This window comes from Alexandromys fortis, unplaced genomic scaffold, assembly GCF_014885135.2.
Source record: "Alexandromys fortis isolate MF-2015 unplaced genomic scaffold, M_Fortis_MF-2015_v1.1 scaffold_229, whole genome shotgun sequence".
Lineage (NCBI taxonomy): Eukaryota > Metazoa > Chordata > Mammalia > Rodentia > Cricetidae > Alexandromys > Alexandromys fortis.
In genome coordinates this window covers 1,784,505-1,799,348 of record NW_026068122.1, presented here as the reverse complement: position 1 = coordinate 1,799,348, position 14,844 = coordinate 1,784,505, and the positions used below count along the sequence as shown (strand labels likewise).

Sequence of the window (14,844 nt, the reverse complement as noted above, 5' to 3'; positions counted from 1 at the left end):
TCATAAGCACACATTAGATGGGAAGAAAGTGTGACCAAAGAGAAAACTAATTTTGGTAAGTCATCTCTCTGATAGTCTTCTGTTACGAAGTTCTCCATCTACTTCTAGATATCCCTTTTTACCAATACTCAGTGTGTTTACTGAGAACTGTTTCTTTATTCTATGTCATCCTTGGAGGTCAGTTAATGTGATTTTTTCATTTTTCATATTTCTTTCCTATTCATGTCTACATCAGAAGATTGTCATTCTTTATCAGATAATCTATATCAACTTTATCCAACTACCATTGTATGATTATTCCCTTCATCTTAACAAAACCAAGCATTTTAAATTCAGAGTGAATATATAACTTTCAGCATAGAAATAGCGAAGATGACAAAAAAATCAAATGAGACTAGAGATAATATATGGTCATTATAGAACCCAAATTGAAAAAAAAAATTCTGAAAATTAGTGACTCCAAGGAGAAGGAGAGTTAGCTGCTTCCAGGGATGAGCTCCTTAATTTGTTCTCAAATGCTGCAGAGTAGTCATCCCTTAATTAGTATGCAATAATAAATTTGGACTGAACAGATTATGTGTATATATTTGTGCGTACAAATATATATCAAAAAATATATATATGAATAATTACCAAAGAAAAATGCTGTCAACTATAGTGGTAGTACTAGAAGTGTTTAGGAAGGAATATGATGGTGGAAAGGGAGGTAAGGATGTTATATAATTGTATTTCAATTAAAAGTACGTTTAAAATTAAAAGAAACCTACAACCTCTAAACACAAAATAAACAGAGAGGAGACAAAAAACCAATAGCAAAAATTATGCTAGCAAAACAAACTTAGAAGCAACTAAAATATCACCCTTTGCATCTCTATTATCTGTCATCTGATATCTATTAAGTTCTATAAATATGTTTATATCCAAAAATATTTAAATGAGTATAAATATTTATACTATTACAAAGTTGAGCACTTTGATAGAAGGGCAATCAATATAGAACAACATTACACATAGAAGAAAATAAATAACTTGTTTCTAGACTCTAAAAATATAGTTAAGTGTGTCTCCCTTCATTAAAGATCGTTAATGTAAATGCCAACATTAGAACTGTCACTAAGTTAAACATAAAATTACATCAAAACTTATATAGTCTTTTGTGTGTCATTGGGTCTTTTAAAATACTGAAATGTGGGCAAGAGCAGAAAATGGTGAAATGGTTGTTATGGTCTTGAAAGAAAATTAACATGTCAAATATTCTTTTTTTATGTCTGCTTATCTCATAGTTACTAAACAGGTGTGCATGACCTTAGGAAAGTCTAAGTAGCAAGTATTTTAAAGAAATATCACACACATACACGTGTTTTATAGAAAAGGTAAGTGTTACCTGAACTAAATGAATAAATATGTGTATAAGTGTATATTATGTGTGTATGCTTACATATTTTACAAAAAGAGCTCATTTGAACAAAGAAATAATTGTCTATAACATTAAGAACCATGCTGTTTAAAAATGCACTAGATAATATGATAAAGGGAAACAACTTGTGTATCATCATACTCTAGAGACTGGAAAGACTTAATGATTCCCATGTGTATATTTCCTTCTACATATTTGTTACAGGTTATATTAAGTATAAAATATTTTTAAGCTATTGTAGTATCAGGCACAATATTTACTAATGTCTCATTCATCATCTAGAAATAAAATAAACTGAATCATATCATTTAAAGAGTTTTGATGAATCATGTTCACCAGAACATATCATAAATCAGATATAAGATATTTTATATCCACAGACATAGGATGTAGTAGTGTCGTACATCTATAATACTAGAAGAGTTAATTTAAAAGGCGCTACTTGATACTTGGTTCTACTTGGCAGCAGAGGTCAAAAGGAAAGTCTCACACAGCTCTGAAATGTGCTTGTTCTCTTAGATGGTAATTCATTGTGCCAAAGTTTATCATGGCTGCATGAACTTGTGCAGAACAAAGACAATACCAGAGACTATGTTAAAAAGGACAGGGAACTCCAGGATGACTCAACCATACACAAATCAAAAAAGGCAACTAAGAAATCTTAAGAGCTGGAGAAACAATCATCCTCAGGGAGGAGCATATCTATAGGTTATCTAATACCAAATGGTCACCTCTTGCGGCTTATATATACAAGTAACACTATTCAGACTTAGCAGGTTATATTTAGGTATAAGCATATATTCATGAAGTAGTAGGTACTGAAAAAAGAAACCATGAATTTGAAAGAGCATGGAGTGGGTCTATTATATAATTTATAGGAAAGAGAGGGAAGGGGGAAATGATTTAACTACATTATAATCTAAAATTTCAAGAAATAATTAGAATAAAGCAAAACAAAAATGTTGTCCTGAAATATTTAGGTTGACCAGAAGCTTCCCTATGAAAAATCAAAATTATCAAGAAACACAAACTCTATGCTATGTATCAGTGTATGTTCCTTACATATTTGATAAATCTTTGCAAGGCACATGTGTTTACTTTTATGATATCATGGTGCTATAGCACATCGATGTATTGTTACCCATGTCTTCAATTTTTTTTGTTTGTTTTATCCTTACTCCACCTTTCTGAGTCCTCAGAAGACAGGACTGTCAAATGGTTCTGATGATAACTCAGGGATCTCATTGTTCACCTGCTGTATTCCTCCTACCTAGAGACTTCAAAGGATAAAGGATGATAAGACCCACGTGCTGAGAATCACTAAATGTGGGAGAAAAGGGAGAAATATTATCCACCATTCAGCTTAGTATTATTTACTAGATCAGCATAAGCGCCCTTCTGTGATTTGAGATAAAAATGATGATCACTGAAAGTATAATGTCACACTCATCCAGGCTGATAAAGAATAGCTGTGCTTACATGTTTATGTAATTTATTCTTCTTTTAAAAAAGCAAAGTTAATTGGTATATATGTAATATAATGAGAAAATATACTGTTTATAGATTGATGGTAGATAACTTATTCATATCAATAAAATATAATATTTAACATATAAGGATTCTCAATATCTGTTGATGCAATTAAGATCAACTTTTTTTCTAGTGCTAAGACTGAACCAAATGTGACTTTCAGAGCTAAGATTTGAATGCATGTTGCCATATGCTTTGGTAAATCACCTCCTATGGATTTTGCAATGATATTTTGATAATCAGTTTAGTTGAAAAAAAAGTAAAAGATATATATTTAATAATAAATAACACTGGATCAGGTTCAGTGTTTCTATCAATGTGTATATGTCGTATGGCATTCTATATGGTTCTTCTCTGAGATTTTGAAGGTTTCCAATTCTCTACCTCTGAATTTGAGCTCAAAATTTTAATTTCTTTATGTCACTAATATTATTTTCCTAATGCTCAAAGAAATCATCATAATGCGTCCAAAAATGGTAACATCCTGACTGACCATTTGTACTGAACATAAATGCAATTTCTATGTTTAAACCCCATTTATGTTACAGAAAATCATGATTGTTAGTGATAAATTCAGACCACACATCTTTTTTTCACATTGTCGTCCTGCTTCTTTGCTGCTCTCTTGTAGAGGAATTTCCTGATTGAGCATGTGGATAACAGGCGCACCTGATGCTTCTAGTCATTGGGAGTTGCTCTTGGCTCATTAGCTTTCATTTGGACAGCAGGGTCACTCATATTTGCCTTAGATTCCTCTTTACATTTATGTATTTCCATCCAGGTAAGTTTCAAAGTTAATATACAGTTCTACAAAAGAAGTAATCTTCCTATTATGACTAAATCTTAATCTTTTTTAATTTATAGGTCACTTCTGAGGACTCACTGAGTGAAATGGATGGGGGCAATCAGTCTGTGGTGTCAGAATTTATACTTTTGGGACTTACCAATTCTAAGAATCTTCAGGTCATACTCTTTGTGATATTTTTCATACTTTATCTGCTCATCGTGTCTGGAAATATTGTCATCCTTGTTTTAATCACCATTGACCCCCATCTACATTCTCCCATGTACTTCTTCTTGGCCAACCTGTCCTTTGTTGACTTATGTCTTTCTTCAAACACCACTCCTAAAATGATATCAGATTTTCTCAGAGAATACAAGACCATCTCTTTTGCAGGCTGCATTTTCCAGATTTTCTTCTCCCATTGTGTTGGTGCAGTGGAGATGGTGCTGTTGGTGGCAATGGCTTATGACCGCTATGTGGCCATCTGTAAACCACTCCACTACTTCACCATTATGAACCTGAAAAGATGCACTGGGTTGGTGTTGATTTCTTGGACCACTGGCCTTATACACGGCATAAGTTACTTGGCAGTGGTTTTGCAGCTACCTTTTTGTGGTCCCAAGGAAGTAGACAGTTTCTTTTGTGATATGCCATTGGTGATCAAGCTAGCCTGCATAGATTATCATGATTTAAATAATTTAATGCATGCTGACTGTGGGACTGTGGCTGTAACCTGCTTCATTCTATTGCTGATTTCATATACATATATCCTAATCACTGTTGGCCAGAACTCTAAATCTGGTGTGTCTAAGGCTCTGTCCACATGCAGTGCCCACATCACGGTGGTAATGATCTTCTTTCTGCCTTGCATCTTCATCTATGTGTGGCCCCTCAGTATTACCTGGTTGGACAAATTTCTTGCTGTGTTTTACACCTTTTTTACACCTCTACTAAACCCAGCCATTTATACATTGAGAAATAAAGAGATGAAAAATGCTATGAAAAGATTCATAGGCAAATTCTTGGGACTCTAAGGATATTCATAATATTCAGAAACATGCACTAATTGCTTCACACCATGAGATTGACTCTATGAAATATATTTAAAACCAACAAATACGGTTTATATTGACATTTTATACCAATCTTTTAGTATAGATACAATTTAACATTTTAAAATATATGCTTTTCACACAGGAATGCCATCAAAGTATTCTTCTATGTTTTTTTTTTTTGTTTTTGTTTTTGTTTTTTGGTTTTTTGAGAAAGGGTTTCTCTGTGGTTTTGGAGCCTGTCCTGGAACTAGCTCTTGTAGACCAGGTTGGTCTCGAACTCACAGAGATCCGCCTGCCTCTGCCTCCCGAGTGCTGGGATTAAAGGCGTGCGCCACCACCGCCTGGCCTTCTTCTATGGTTTTAATAAATTTTAGCTTAACATTTTTAGCAACCCCATATATTTATCTTAACAAATAAAATCTTAATAAATGTTACTTGAATATAATTCTGTATAACACCACATGCCCATTAAATGTTTTTCTAATGTCATGATTATAAATTCTAATGGTGAACTTGAATTTTCCTAAAATATTTTCTCCTATAATTTGTAACTATTTCTCCTTAGCCAGGAAATATCAAAGAATATATACTTCATACTGTCTTCCTTTTTAGTAATCACATTATATAATATTTTGGTTTTGTTATTTTTGTGGAAAAAAAAAGAAGTTTTAAAATAGTTATTAAGTTTAGTATTTCCACCCAAAGAGAAGAAAGTGTCATTTTTAAATTTTAACTATTTTGTGGCTGTTTAAATGTAGTAATGTTTCAACTTATTATGGTCATTATTACCTTAGTGAGTCTCACTCTGGACAATATTTTTTAAAGGAAAAGACTTTATTATTATTATTATTTAAAAATAACACAATCTCAGTTTTATATAGACTTAAATATACTTATAAGCTGGGAGATGATTATATATTTACTTAAGCTACATATTAAAATTGATTATTTTCTCATGCAATATATACTTATTAGAGTTTTCTTTCTCTTTACTTCTGGTTCCTCTCACCTTCTTGCCTATTTGGATTCCCCTTGCTTTCTGTCTTTCATTAGAAAAGAGCAGATTTTAAGTGATAACAACAAGATAAAATAAAAGATAAAATAAATTCGTTATATTGAAGATGGACACTGCAAAGCAACAGAAGAAAAAGAGACCTAAGAGAAAGCACTAATATCAGAGATCCTCTCATTCACACACTCAGAAGTCCCATAAAACTTCTAAGCTGAAAGCTATATTTGTATGAAGAGGGTATGGCACTAAATCATGAAAGCCCTGTGCTTGCTGCTTTAGTCTTTGTTAGTTCATGTAGGTTTTTTCTCGATTTATTTAGAGGACCTTGTGCTCCTAGTTTCCTCCATTCCCTCTGGTTCTACAATGTTTCACCATTCATTTTTTTCATATTTGATCTCTAAGGGAGAAAGCTTGATAGAACTATTCCATTTAGAGATTAATATTTCAAAATCTCTGTTTGTATAATGTCTGATTGTGGGTCTCTGTGTTTGTTTCCATCTAATGCGTGATGAAGCTTTCCCAATAATGTTTGAATGAGGCAATAATCTGTGAGAATAGAGGAATGTCATTAGGATTCAATCATTTCATATTTTTTGAATATGCACATTTTTGTCTTGTTTTCTGGGCTGCCTGGTCTTTGGTTCTTTAGATATGAGTTTCATCTTGTGGGGAGAACTTTAAGTCAATTTAGACATTCATTGTTTTCTCCCACAAGTTTTGTGGCACCATTCCATTAGCTTAATTTGGCAAGCAGTAAACAGTATAAATCAAAGTTTGTTTGTTTATTTATTTATTTATTTATTTATTTATTGAGACAGGAATTCTCTGTAGCTTTGGAGCCTGTCCTAGAACTAATTGTATTCCAGGCTGGCTTCAAACTCACAGAGTTCTACCTGCCTCTATTTCCTGAAAGATGAGCTAAAGACATGTACCACCATGCCCAGCTACTTTATTGCTTTTTGAAAGGACTTTCTCTATTCTTTTTCTTTTCTCTATCAAGCCTACATATATTTTTAAACACACTGTAAATTGTTTAGAAACTTTCTCTTCTGAATTTGATTTTACTGTATATCTCGATGGTTTCCTGACTGCATGAGTCTTAAACTGCTAAGTGATATATATAGTTAAAATAACAGCGAGGCTTTAGTGTCTGGCTTTGCCCCATTCCTTAACATTTTAAGAGTATAGCTTTGTGGTGAGGGTACTGGCAGGAGCCCACCTAATTTATCTGACAGAACATTGGACTCCTGTTCTCAGGGTTGATGTGGGAGTGACTTCTTTCTAATCTGTTGTTTTCATTGGTTAATTAATAAAGAAACTGCTTGGCCCTGATAGGACAGAAAATTAGGTAGGCGGAGTCGACAGAACAGAATGCTGGGAGAAAGAAGCCGAGTCAGGGGTCACCATGATTCTCCCACTCCAGACAGACGCAGGTTAAGATCCTTCCTGGTAAGCCAGCTCCTGGTGCTACACAGAATATTAGAAATGGATTAGATCAATATATAAGAGCTAGTCAATAAGAGGCTGGAACTAATGGGCCAGGCAGTGTTGAAAAGAATACAGTTTCTGTGTAATTATTTCAGGTAAAGCTAGCCGGGTGGCGGGACACAGCCCCGCTGCTCCTCTGGGGTATAAAGCTAACCATGCTGCGGCAGGGTGCCAGGAACGTAGCCCACTGCTCCTACCACAACACAGGGTCATGGGTTTGAGAGTTATGTTGAGTGCCAAAATGGAGCACAATAAAAATGCAGACACTGATGTTGGTGTTCAATCTGAAGACCAGAAAAGCAAAGTCGCCAGTCACTGGCTTTTTCTTCTATCTCAGTATAAAATTGGTTTTCCTACCTCCAGGAAACTCAGAATTAGACTAAGACTGAGAGCTATCTCCTCCTGATTTATAATCCTCTCTAGTTCTACGATTAAGGGTATATACCACTACCACCTGCTTTCTATGGCAACTAAGTGTGACTACTGGGATTCAAAATGTGTGTAATTGCAGCCTAGTTTGTAATGCTGGCCAATGTGGCTGTTTTACTTTTCTGATCATTCAGGCAAGATTTATTTATTAAAATACAATTTAAATGCCACTACAAATCTGACAACCTGAGAACAACCCCTAAAAAATTGATAAAGGTAGAACAGAATTAACAGAGAGACTCTCTGAGCTGCATATGTGTACACACACATACATATGTATATATAAACACACATATATGTATATGTACACGTATACATGCACATATACTATAGCATACACTCACTCACAAGCATAGATAAGTATAGCTAAATTATTTTAAAAAAACATAATGGGGACTAAATATGTTGCCAGACATTTCAAACCTAGCAATATCACATGCAAGTATGAAGCACAATGAAATCCATGAATTATGTGATGAAGAAATAAAATAGATTTTTCATAAATTGGAAAATTATGTTCCCAGCACGGATTTTGTTCTAGTCATATCTCACACATTTACAAATTGTCTCCTAACTATGCATTTGAGTTATTTTGTTTATATTAAGACAATAACAGACTAGGCAGCAACATGCTTCTTCTTCATCCTCATTGGTGAAGTGAATAATTTTGAAAAGTTGACTAACACTACCAATGCTGGGCTGATAAAAAAGGGTTTTCCTTATCTTTCTATTTTCACAAATTTTCTGCACTAAGTATTACTCTTAACAGAGAAATCCCTCAGAGATGTCCAAGATAATTATTTCCAAGGTTCTCATTATATCCAGAATACAAAACAACTGGCATGGTTCACCCATGGGACAATGTCAGGAAGTGAAGATTGGTCAGGCTGAGAGGAAGACTGTTTTTACACAACATTAATGTCTTCATAAGCACACATCAGATGGGAAGAAAGTGTGACCAAAGAGAAAGCTATAATTTTGGTAAGTCATCTCTCTGATAGTCTTCTGTTACAAAATTCTCCATCTACTTCTAGTTATCCCTTTTTACCAATACCCAATGTGTTCACTGAGAACTGTTTCTTTGTTCTATGTCAACCTTGGAGGCCAGTTAATGTGATTTTTTTCCATCTCTCATGTTTCTCTCCTATTTATGTCTACATCAGAAGATCATCATTCAATATCAGATAATCCATAACTGCTTTATCCAACTACCATTATATGATTATTCCCTTCAACTGAACAAGACCAAGCATTTTAATTCAGAATGAATATATAACTTTCAGCATAGAAATAGTAAAGATGACAACAAATCAAATGAGAATAGAGGTAATACATGGCCATTATAGAACCCAAATTGAAAAAAAAATATTGAAAATTAATGACTCCAAGAAGAAGGAGAGTTAGCTGCTTCCAGAAAGAGCTCCTTAATTTGTTTATAAATGTAGAATGCTCAGCCCTATATTAGGATGCAATAATAAATTTCGGCAGGTCATGTGTATATATTTATGTACACAAGTGTATATATATGAAAAATTACCAAAAAAATGTTATCAACTGTAGTGGTGGTACTGGAAGGGTTTAGTGAGGGTATTTGGGAGGAATTTGAGGGGGAAGGGGAGGGAAAGAAGTGATATTATGTATTTGCATTAAAAATTAAAATAAACTTTATACACCAACAAACAAAACAGACAGAGAATAACACAATTGCACACAATCTGCTAGCAAAACAAACTTAGAAGCTACTAAATTATCATCCTTTAAATCATTTTTATCTATCACTTGATGTCTATTAATTTCTATAAATATGACTATATCCATAAATACTTAAAGAAGTATAAATATTGAGACTATTACAAAGGTTAGCACTTTGATAGAAGGGCAATCAGTATAGAAAAACATTGCACATAGAAGAAAATAAATATCTTGTTGCTGGTCTCTAAAAAATATAATTAAGCTTGTGTCCTTTCATTAAATATTGTTAATATAATAGCCAACATTAGAACTGACATTGAGTTAAACAAACAATTACAGTTACACTTTAATAGAATAATGTATGTCATTGGGTCTTCTAGAATACTGATTGGTCCTGGACAAGAGAAAATTGTGAAATGGTTGTTATGTTCCTGAAAGGAAATTAGCCTTTCAAATGTCTTTTATTTCTGCTTATTTCATAGTTAATGAACAGGTCTGTGTGACCTTATGAAAGTACAAGTAGCAAGTATTTCAAATAAAGTTGCACATATACACACACATTTCATAGCAAAGGTATGCATTACCTAAACTAATATAAAAATATGTAAATATATATATATTTGTCACACATATATTTTATGTTTGTATGCTTGAATATTTTATACAAAGAGTTGGACTGAATAAAGAAATAATTGTCTATTACCTTATGAACCATGCTGTTTAAAAATACACTAGAAAATATGATAAAGGGAAGCAATTCATGTATCATCATACTCTGTAGACTAGAAAGATTTAATGATTCCCATGTGTATATTTTCTCCTACATGTTGGCTACAGGTTACATTGAGAGTGTAGTATTTTTAAGTTATTGTAGTATCTGACAGCATTTTTACTAATATCTCATATATCATCTAGAAATAAAATATACTGAGTAACATCTAAGAAGAGTTTGGATGAACCATCATCACCAGAACATATTATAAATCAGATATAAGATATTTTACACCCACAGATATATAATGTATTAGTGTCATACATCTATAAAATTAGAAGAGTTAATTTAAATGACATTACTTAATGATGTGGCATTCCCCTCTTGATGCTGTGAATATCATTGGTGAATAAAGAAATTGCCTTGGCCTGTTAATAGGGAAGATAGGTAGACAGGGAAACTCAACCAAATTCTGGGAGAAGGAATGAGGAGAGAGAGAATCCAAATAGTCCCATTGGAGACAGATACTGGAACTTTAGTTGGTAAGCCACGGCCTCATGGCAATACACAGATAAATAGAGATGGGTTAAATTAATATGTAAGTGTTACCCAATAAAAAGCTAGAGCTAATGGGGAAAGCAGTTATTTAAATAATATAGTTTCTGTGTGACTATTTTGGGAGTCTGAGATGACAGGAAACAAACTAGTGGCCCTCTTCAACAAATTTGTGCCAACGTGGCAAACTAAAATCCATGTAAAACCTGAGAGGCCTTGGAATGGAATTTTAGACACACACAAAAAACATAGTTTAGCTTTTTTTTTTTTTTTTTTTTTTTTTTTTTGTCTCGAATGGGCTTACCTTGCTGGAGTTGTTGGAGTTGTGCTGTAGCTCTTTCAAGACAGGTCTTTCTGATTCAGTGGTAGGAGAAAAACAAAAACACTATTTTAAAATAGTGACTTCCTGGCTGTGGGCAGTGCTGCTAGCACAAACTCTGACACTTTCAGGAGGCTGAGCATTTAAATGAGTTGTGCTACAACTTGCTTAATTACAACATAGACTGTCTGTGTGCCTATAAATGCGGCAATGCACATGGCTCTCAGAGGCAGCAAAGAGCTCCAACATTCTAGACTGCAGAGCAAGCTGGAAGTACGGAATTTGACCTAGCAATTATGAAGCTTAGGTTTTTAAGAAGCACTTAGCATTTTAAGAAGTACTCCTTGACAGTAATGAATTACAGATACAGAACAAGACAAATTCAGATGGAAAAGACCTCTAAATGTGTGGTAGTGTTGGATAAATATATGTAGGTTTGAGAAAGAGAAAAAAAGAGTATAAAGAGTTATAAAAGGAAGTAAATAATTTATAAAAAATAAAATAAAGCCTTTAAAGAGAAAGAGTACAGAAGTCATAAATTAGAATGAAGATAAGAAAATAAATATTAAAAAGTAATAGAGAAATCTTTAATAAATAAATAAATAAAAGAATAACACACATCTACACACACACAAAAAAGAAAGCCACATAAAGATAGAATATACATAGAGTGGATTATGTATATTATTGTGTTTTCTTTGAATTTTTTACTGTGAAGGAGCTAAGTACAGAGAGACAGTTAATTATATGGGCTGCTAGCTAAACTAGCATGTATATTATAAAGGCATCTTAACTTCAGAATATGAATCTAAGGATATGTTGCTTTGGAAACGAGGTTCTTCTTTTGTTTCTACAGAAGATGAGAACCTGTGGATTAATTTCAGGGTAATGTGGTTTGTTGGACCAAGACTCCCTGAAAGGTTGCAGTGAACAGACCCCCCCCCCCCAAATAATTCACACAACAAACAGCAGGAAGCAGTTTGGACAGACAAATGCCCACTTCCCAAATATTGTATATAAATGTTTGTTTACATTTAAAGGGGGACATGATATAGAGATTTGAACTGGTATGGATTTTGGTTTATTGATACAAATTTAAGGTTAATTTTGTTGTACTGTGTATATGTATTTCTGATCTTGATTAAAGTATGTTTGTCTAGCTCATTTAAAAATGTAATATATAATTAAGAGATTAGGTTAATAGGTAATCATCTATAATAGTCAAACTTCTAGTCATGTTAGTTAGATTTTCTAGATATATAGAGATTTATTTCAATTAGATTGGTGTTCTTCAAACCTTTCAAAGTCCTACATAATATGGCATTTGAATATTTCAAGAAGTTAGGACTTTTATGACAGTGAGACACATCTGCTCCTGGCAGCACCAATTGCATCAAGAAGAAGATGGGCATCAAAGAGGCTCCTCATCTGTTAGCCATTTAGGCAAAAAAAAAAAAAAAAAAAAAAAAAAAAAAAAAAAAAAAAACCCTACTCTTGTCTGGAGTGCTTGGTGGTATGCTGTGTAAACTAGACATGAAGGACCCACACAGAAATAACTGCTGAACTTGTGTAAAGGTGAGATGGCCCTTTGGGTTTCCTGCTTCATGAAAGAGTCTGCTAGACATTCTTCAGGATACAGAAAAATATGACTGACAAACTGCCAATTATAGGCTGGAACTGTCTTTGAAATTTCCTTCTTTATGGAAAAGTCTGCTGGATACTATAGGCCTGTAGGTTGAAGACGGATGCCCCAACGGTACAGAGGAACTTTGGGTGACTGTTCGGGAAATAAGATGTTTCTGCCAATTCTAGAGTTTTGAAAGTTGCTTACAATATACTTCATTTTTATTTAAGTAATATTATATTCTTCTGGAGTCTTTGATGGAGTTGAAGAATAGACAGTAATAATATGGTTTTCCTTAGTTATGATAAAAGACAAAGTAGATATTAATATTGTAACTATGCTTCTTACTTGTTACCTGTAATATGCAATATGTTATTTTACTATGTTAATGTTAAAACCTTCCCTTTTTATTTAAACAGAAAAAGGAGAGGTGATTTGGCATTCCCCTCTGTATGCTGTGAATACCATTGGTGAATAAAAAAAATGCCTTGGCCTGTTGATAGGACAGAACATAGGTAGGCAGGAAAAAACTAAAATGAATGCTGGGAAAAGAAGGCAGAGAGAGAATCCATGTAACCCTACTAGAGACAGATAGCAGAACTTTAGCAGGTAAGCCATAGCCTTGTGGCAATACACAGATTAATAGAGATGGGTTAAATTAATATGTAAGGGTTAGGCAATAAGAAAGTTGAGCTAATGAGCCAAGCATTAATTTAAATAATACAATTTCTGTGTGATTATTTCAGAGCTGCAGGGCAGCCAAAAACAAACAAGTGGCCTGCTTGCAACAACATGATATTTGGTTCTATTTTGCAGTAGAGGTCAAAGTGATAGTCTGAAACAGCTCTGAAGAGCAATGTTCTTGCTCTCTTATATGGCAATTCCTTTCATTTGTGGTAAAGTTCTATTATGACTGCCTGAACTTGTGCGGAACAAAGACAATAACTGATATCGTGTTAAAGAAGACAGGGGACTCCAGGATGACTCAAACATACACAAAGATAAAACAGAACTAAGAAATGTTAAGGGCTGGAGATAGTGTCTTCCTCAAGGAGGAGCACATAGTAGGTTATCTAATACCAAATAGTCACCTCTTACAATTTACATATACAAGTAGCAGTATTCAGACTGAGCAGGTTATATTTAGGTAAATGCATATATTCAGGAAGTAGTAACTACTGAAAACAGAGGCTATGAATTTGAAAGAGAGCATGGAATAAGTCTATTATATGATTTTTAGGAAATAGTAGGAAGGAGGTAATAATGGAACTAAACTATAATCTAAAAAAACAAAGAAATAATTAAAATAAAATAAAACAAAAAGTTGTCCTGGAAATTTTCAGGTTAATCAGAAGCTTCCATGTAAAAAATCAAAATTATCAAGTGTTGAGGACCCTTCCCCAACCTCCTTGGTTATGGATGACCCTGGGTAGTGCTTCAGAAATCAGGACACAGGGGATGCAGAGTAGGAGATACAACTGCATACTTTATTGCAAAGACAGTTTTATTTTTATAATACTCAAATCATGATTCAAACTAGGTTCCCATAATACATGAAAATAGTTTCATAGATTAGTCACTTGGTTGCAACTAAATTTGAGGGTTTCATGCCCTTGCTAAGCTAAACAAAAGCTCGGTGTTATGAAAATAACACTTGTTGTAATATAACATGTAAAAACACCTCATCAGAAGACAAACCACAACCTAATCAGAGCCTTTGAACTACAGTGCACATCTGTGTTCTCAAGGACTGACCATTGGCAAGGCACTCTACTAATGGGATAGGTTTGCCCCCTCCCAACTTGGTTTGCCAAGCCTATCAGCAAGAATAGTCTCCCTTGCACAGTTTCTATGCAGTTCAAAACCAGCCCTCTACCATCAAGAAACACAAACACTTTGCTGTATATCAGTGTATTTTCCTTAGATATTTGTTAAATCTTTGCAAAACACATGTGTCTACTTTTCTGCTATCATGCTGCTATAGCAATAGATGTGTTGTTACCCATGTCTTCAAAATTTCGTTGTTTTTTTTATCCTTACTCCACCTTTCTGGTCCTCAAAAAACAGAATTGTCTATATGATTTTCTTTGGGTTCTACTTCTTATTTAGCTTCTCTAAGAACCCGAATTATAGGCTCAATGTCCTTTATTTATGGCTAGAAACCAAATATGAGTGAGTACATCCCCTGTTCCTCTTTTTGGGTCTGGCTTACCTCACTCAGGATGGT

General features: G+C 33.9%; 1 protein-coding gene across 1 annotated transcript; it reads left to right on the top strand.

Moving 5' to 3' along the window:
- The first annotated feature begins 3,835 nt into the window (after positions 1-3,835).
- On the top strand, positions 3,836-4,765 carry LOC126490458 (olfactory receptor 4K3-like). Its single transcript, XM_050125397.1, has one exon. It carries the CDS (start codon positions 3,839-3,841, stop codon positions 4,763-4,765), a length of 927 nt encoding a protein of 308 aa, XP_049981354.1. The 5' UTR covers positions 3,836-3,838.
- Positions 4,766-14,844: the final 10,079 nt, after the last annotated feature.

Bases quoted from the DNA above. Each gene is read 5' to 3' on its own strand.
- LOC126490458 (XM_050125397.1), top strand. From the start codon at position 3,839: ATGGATGGGGGCAATCAGTCTGTGGTGTCAGAATTTATACTTTTGGGA.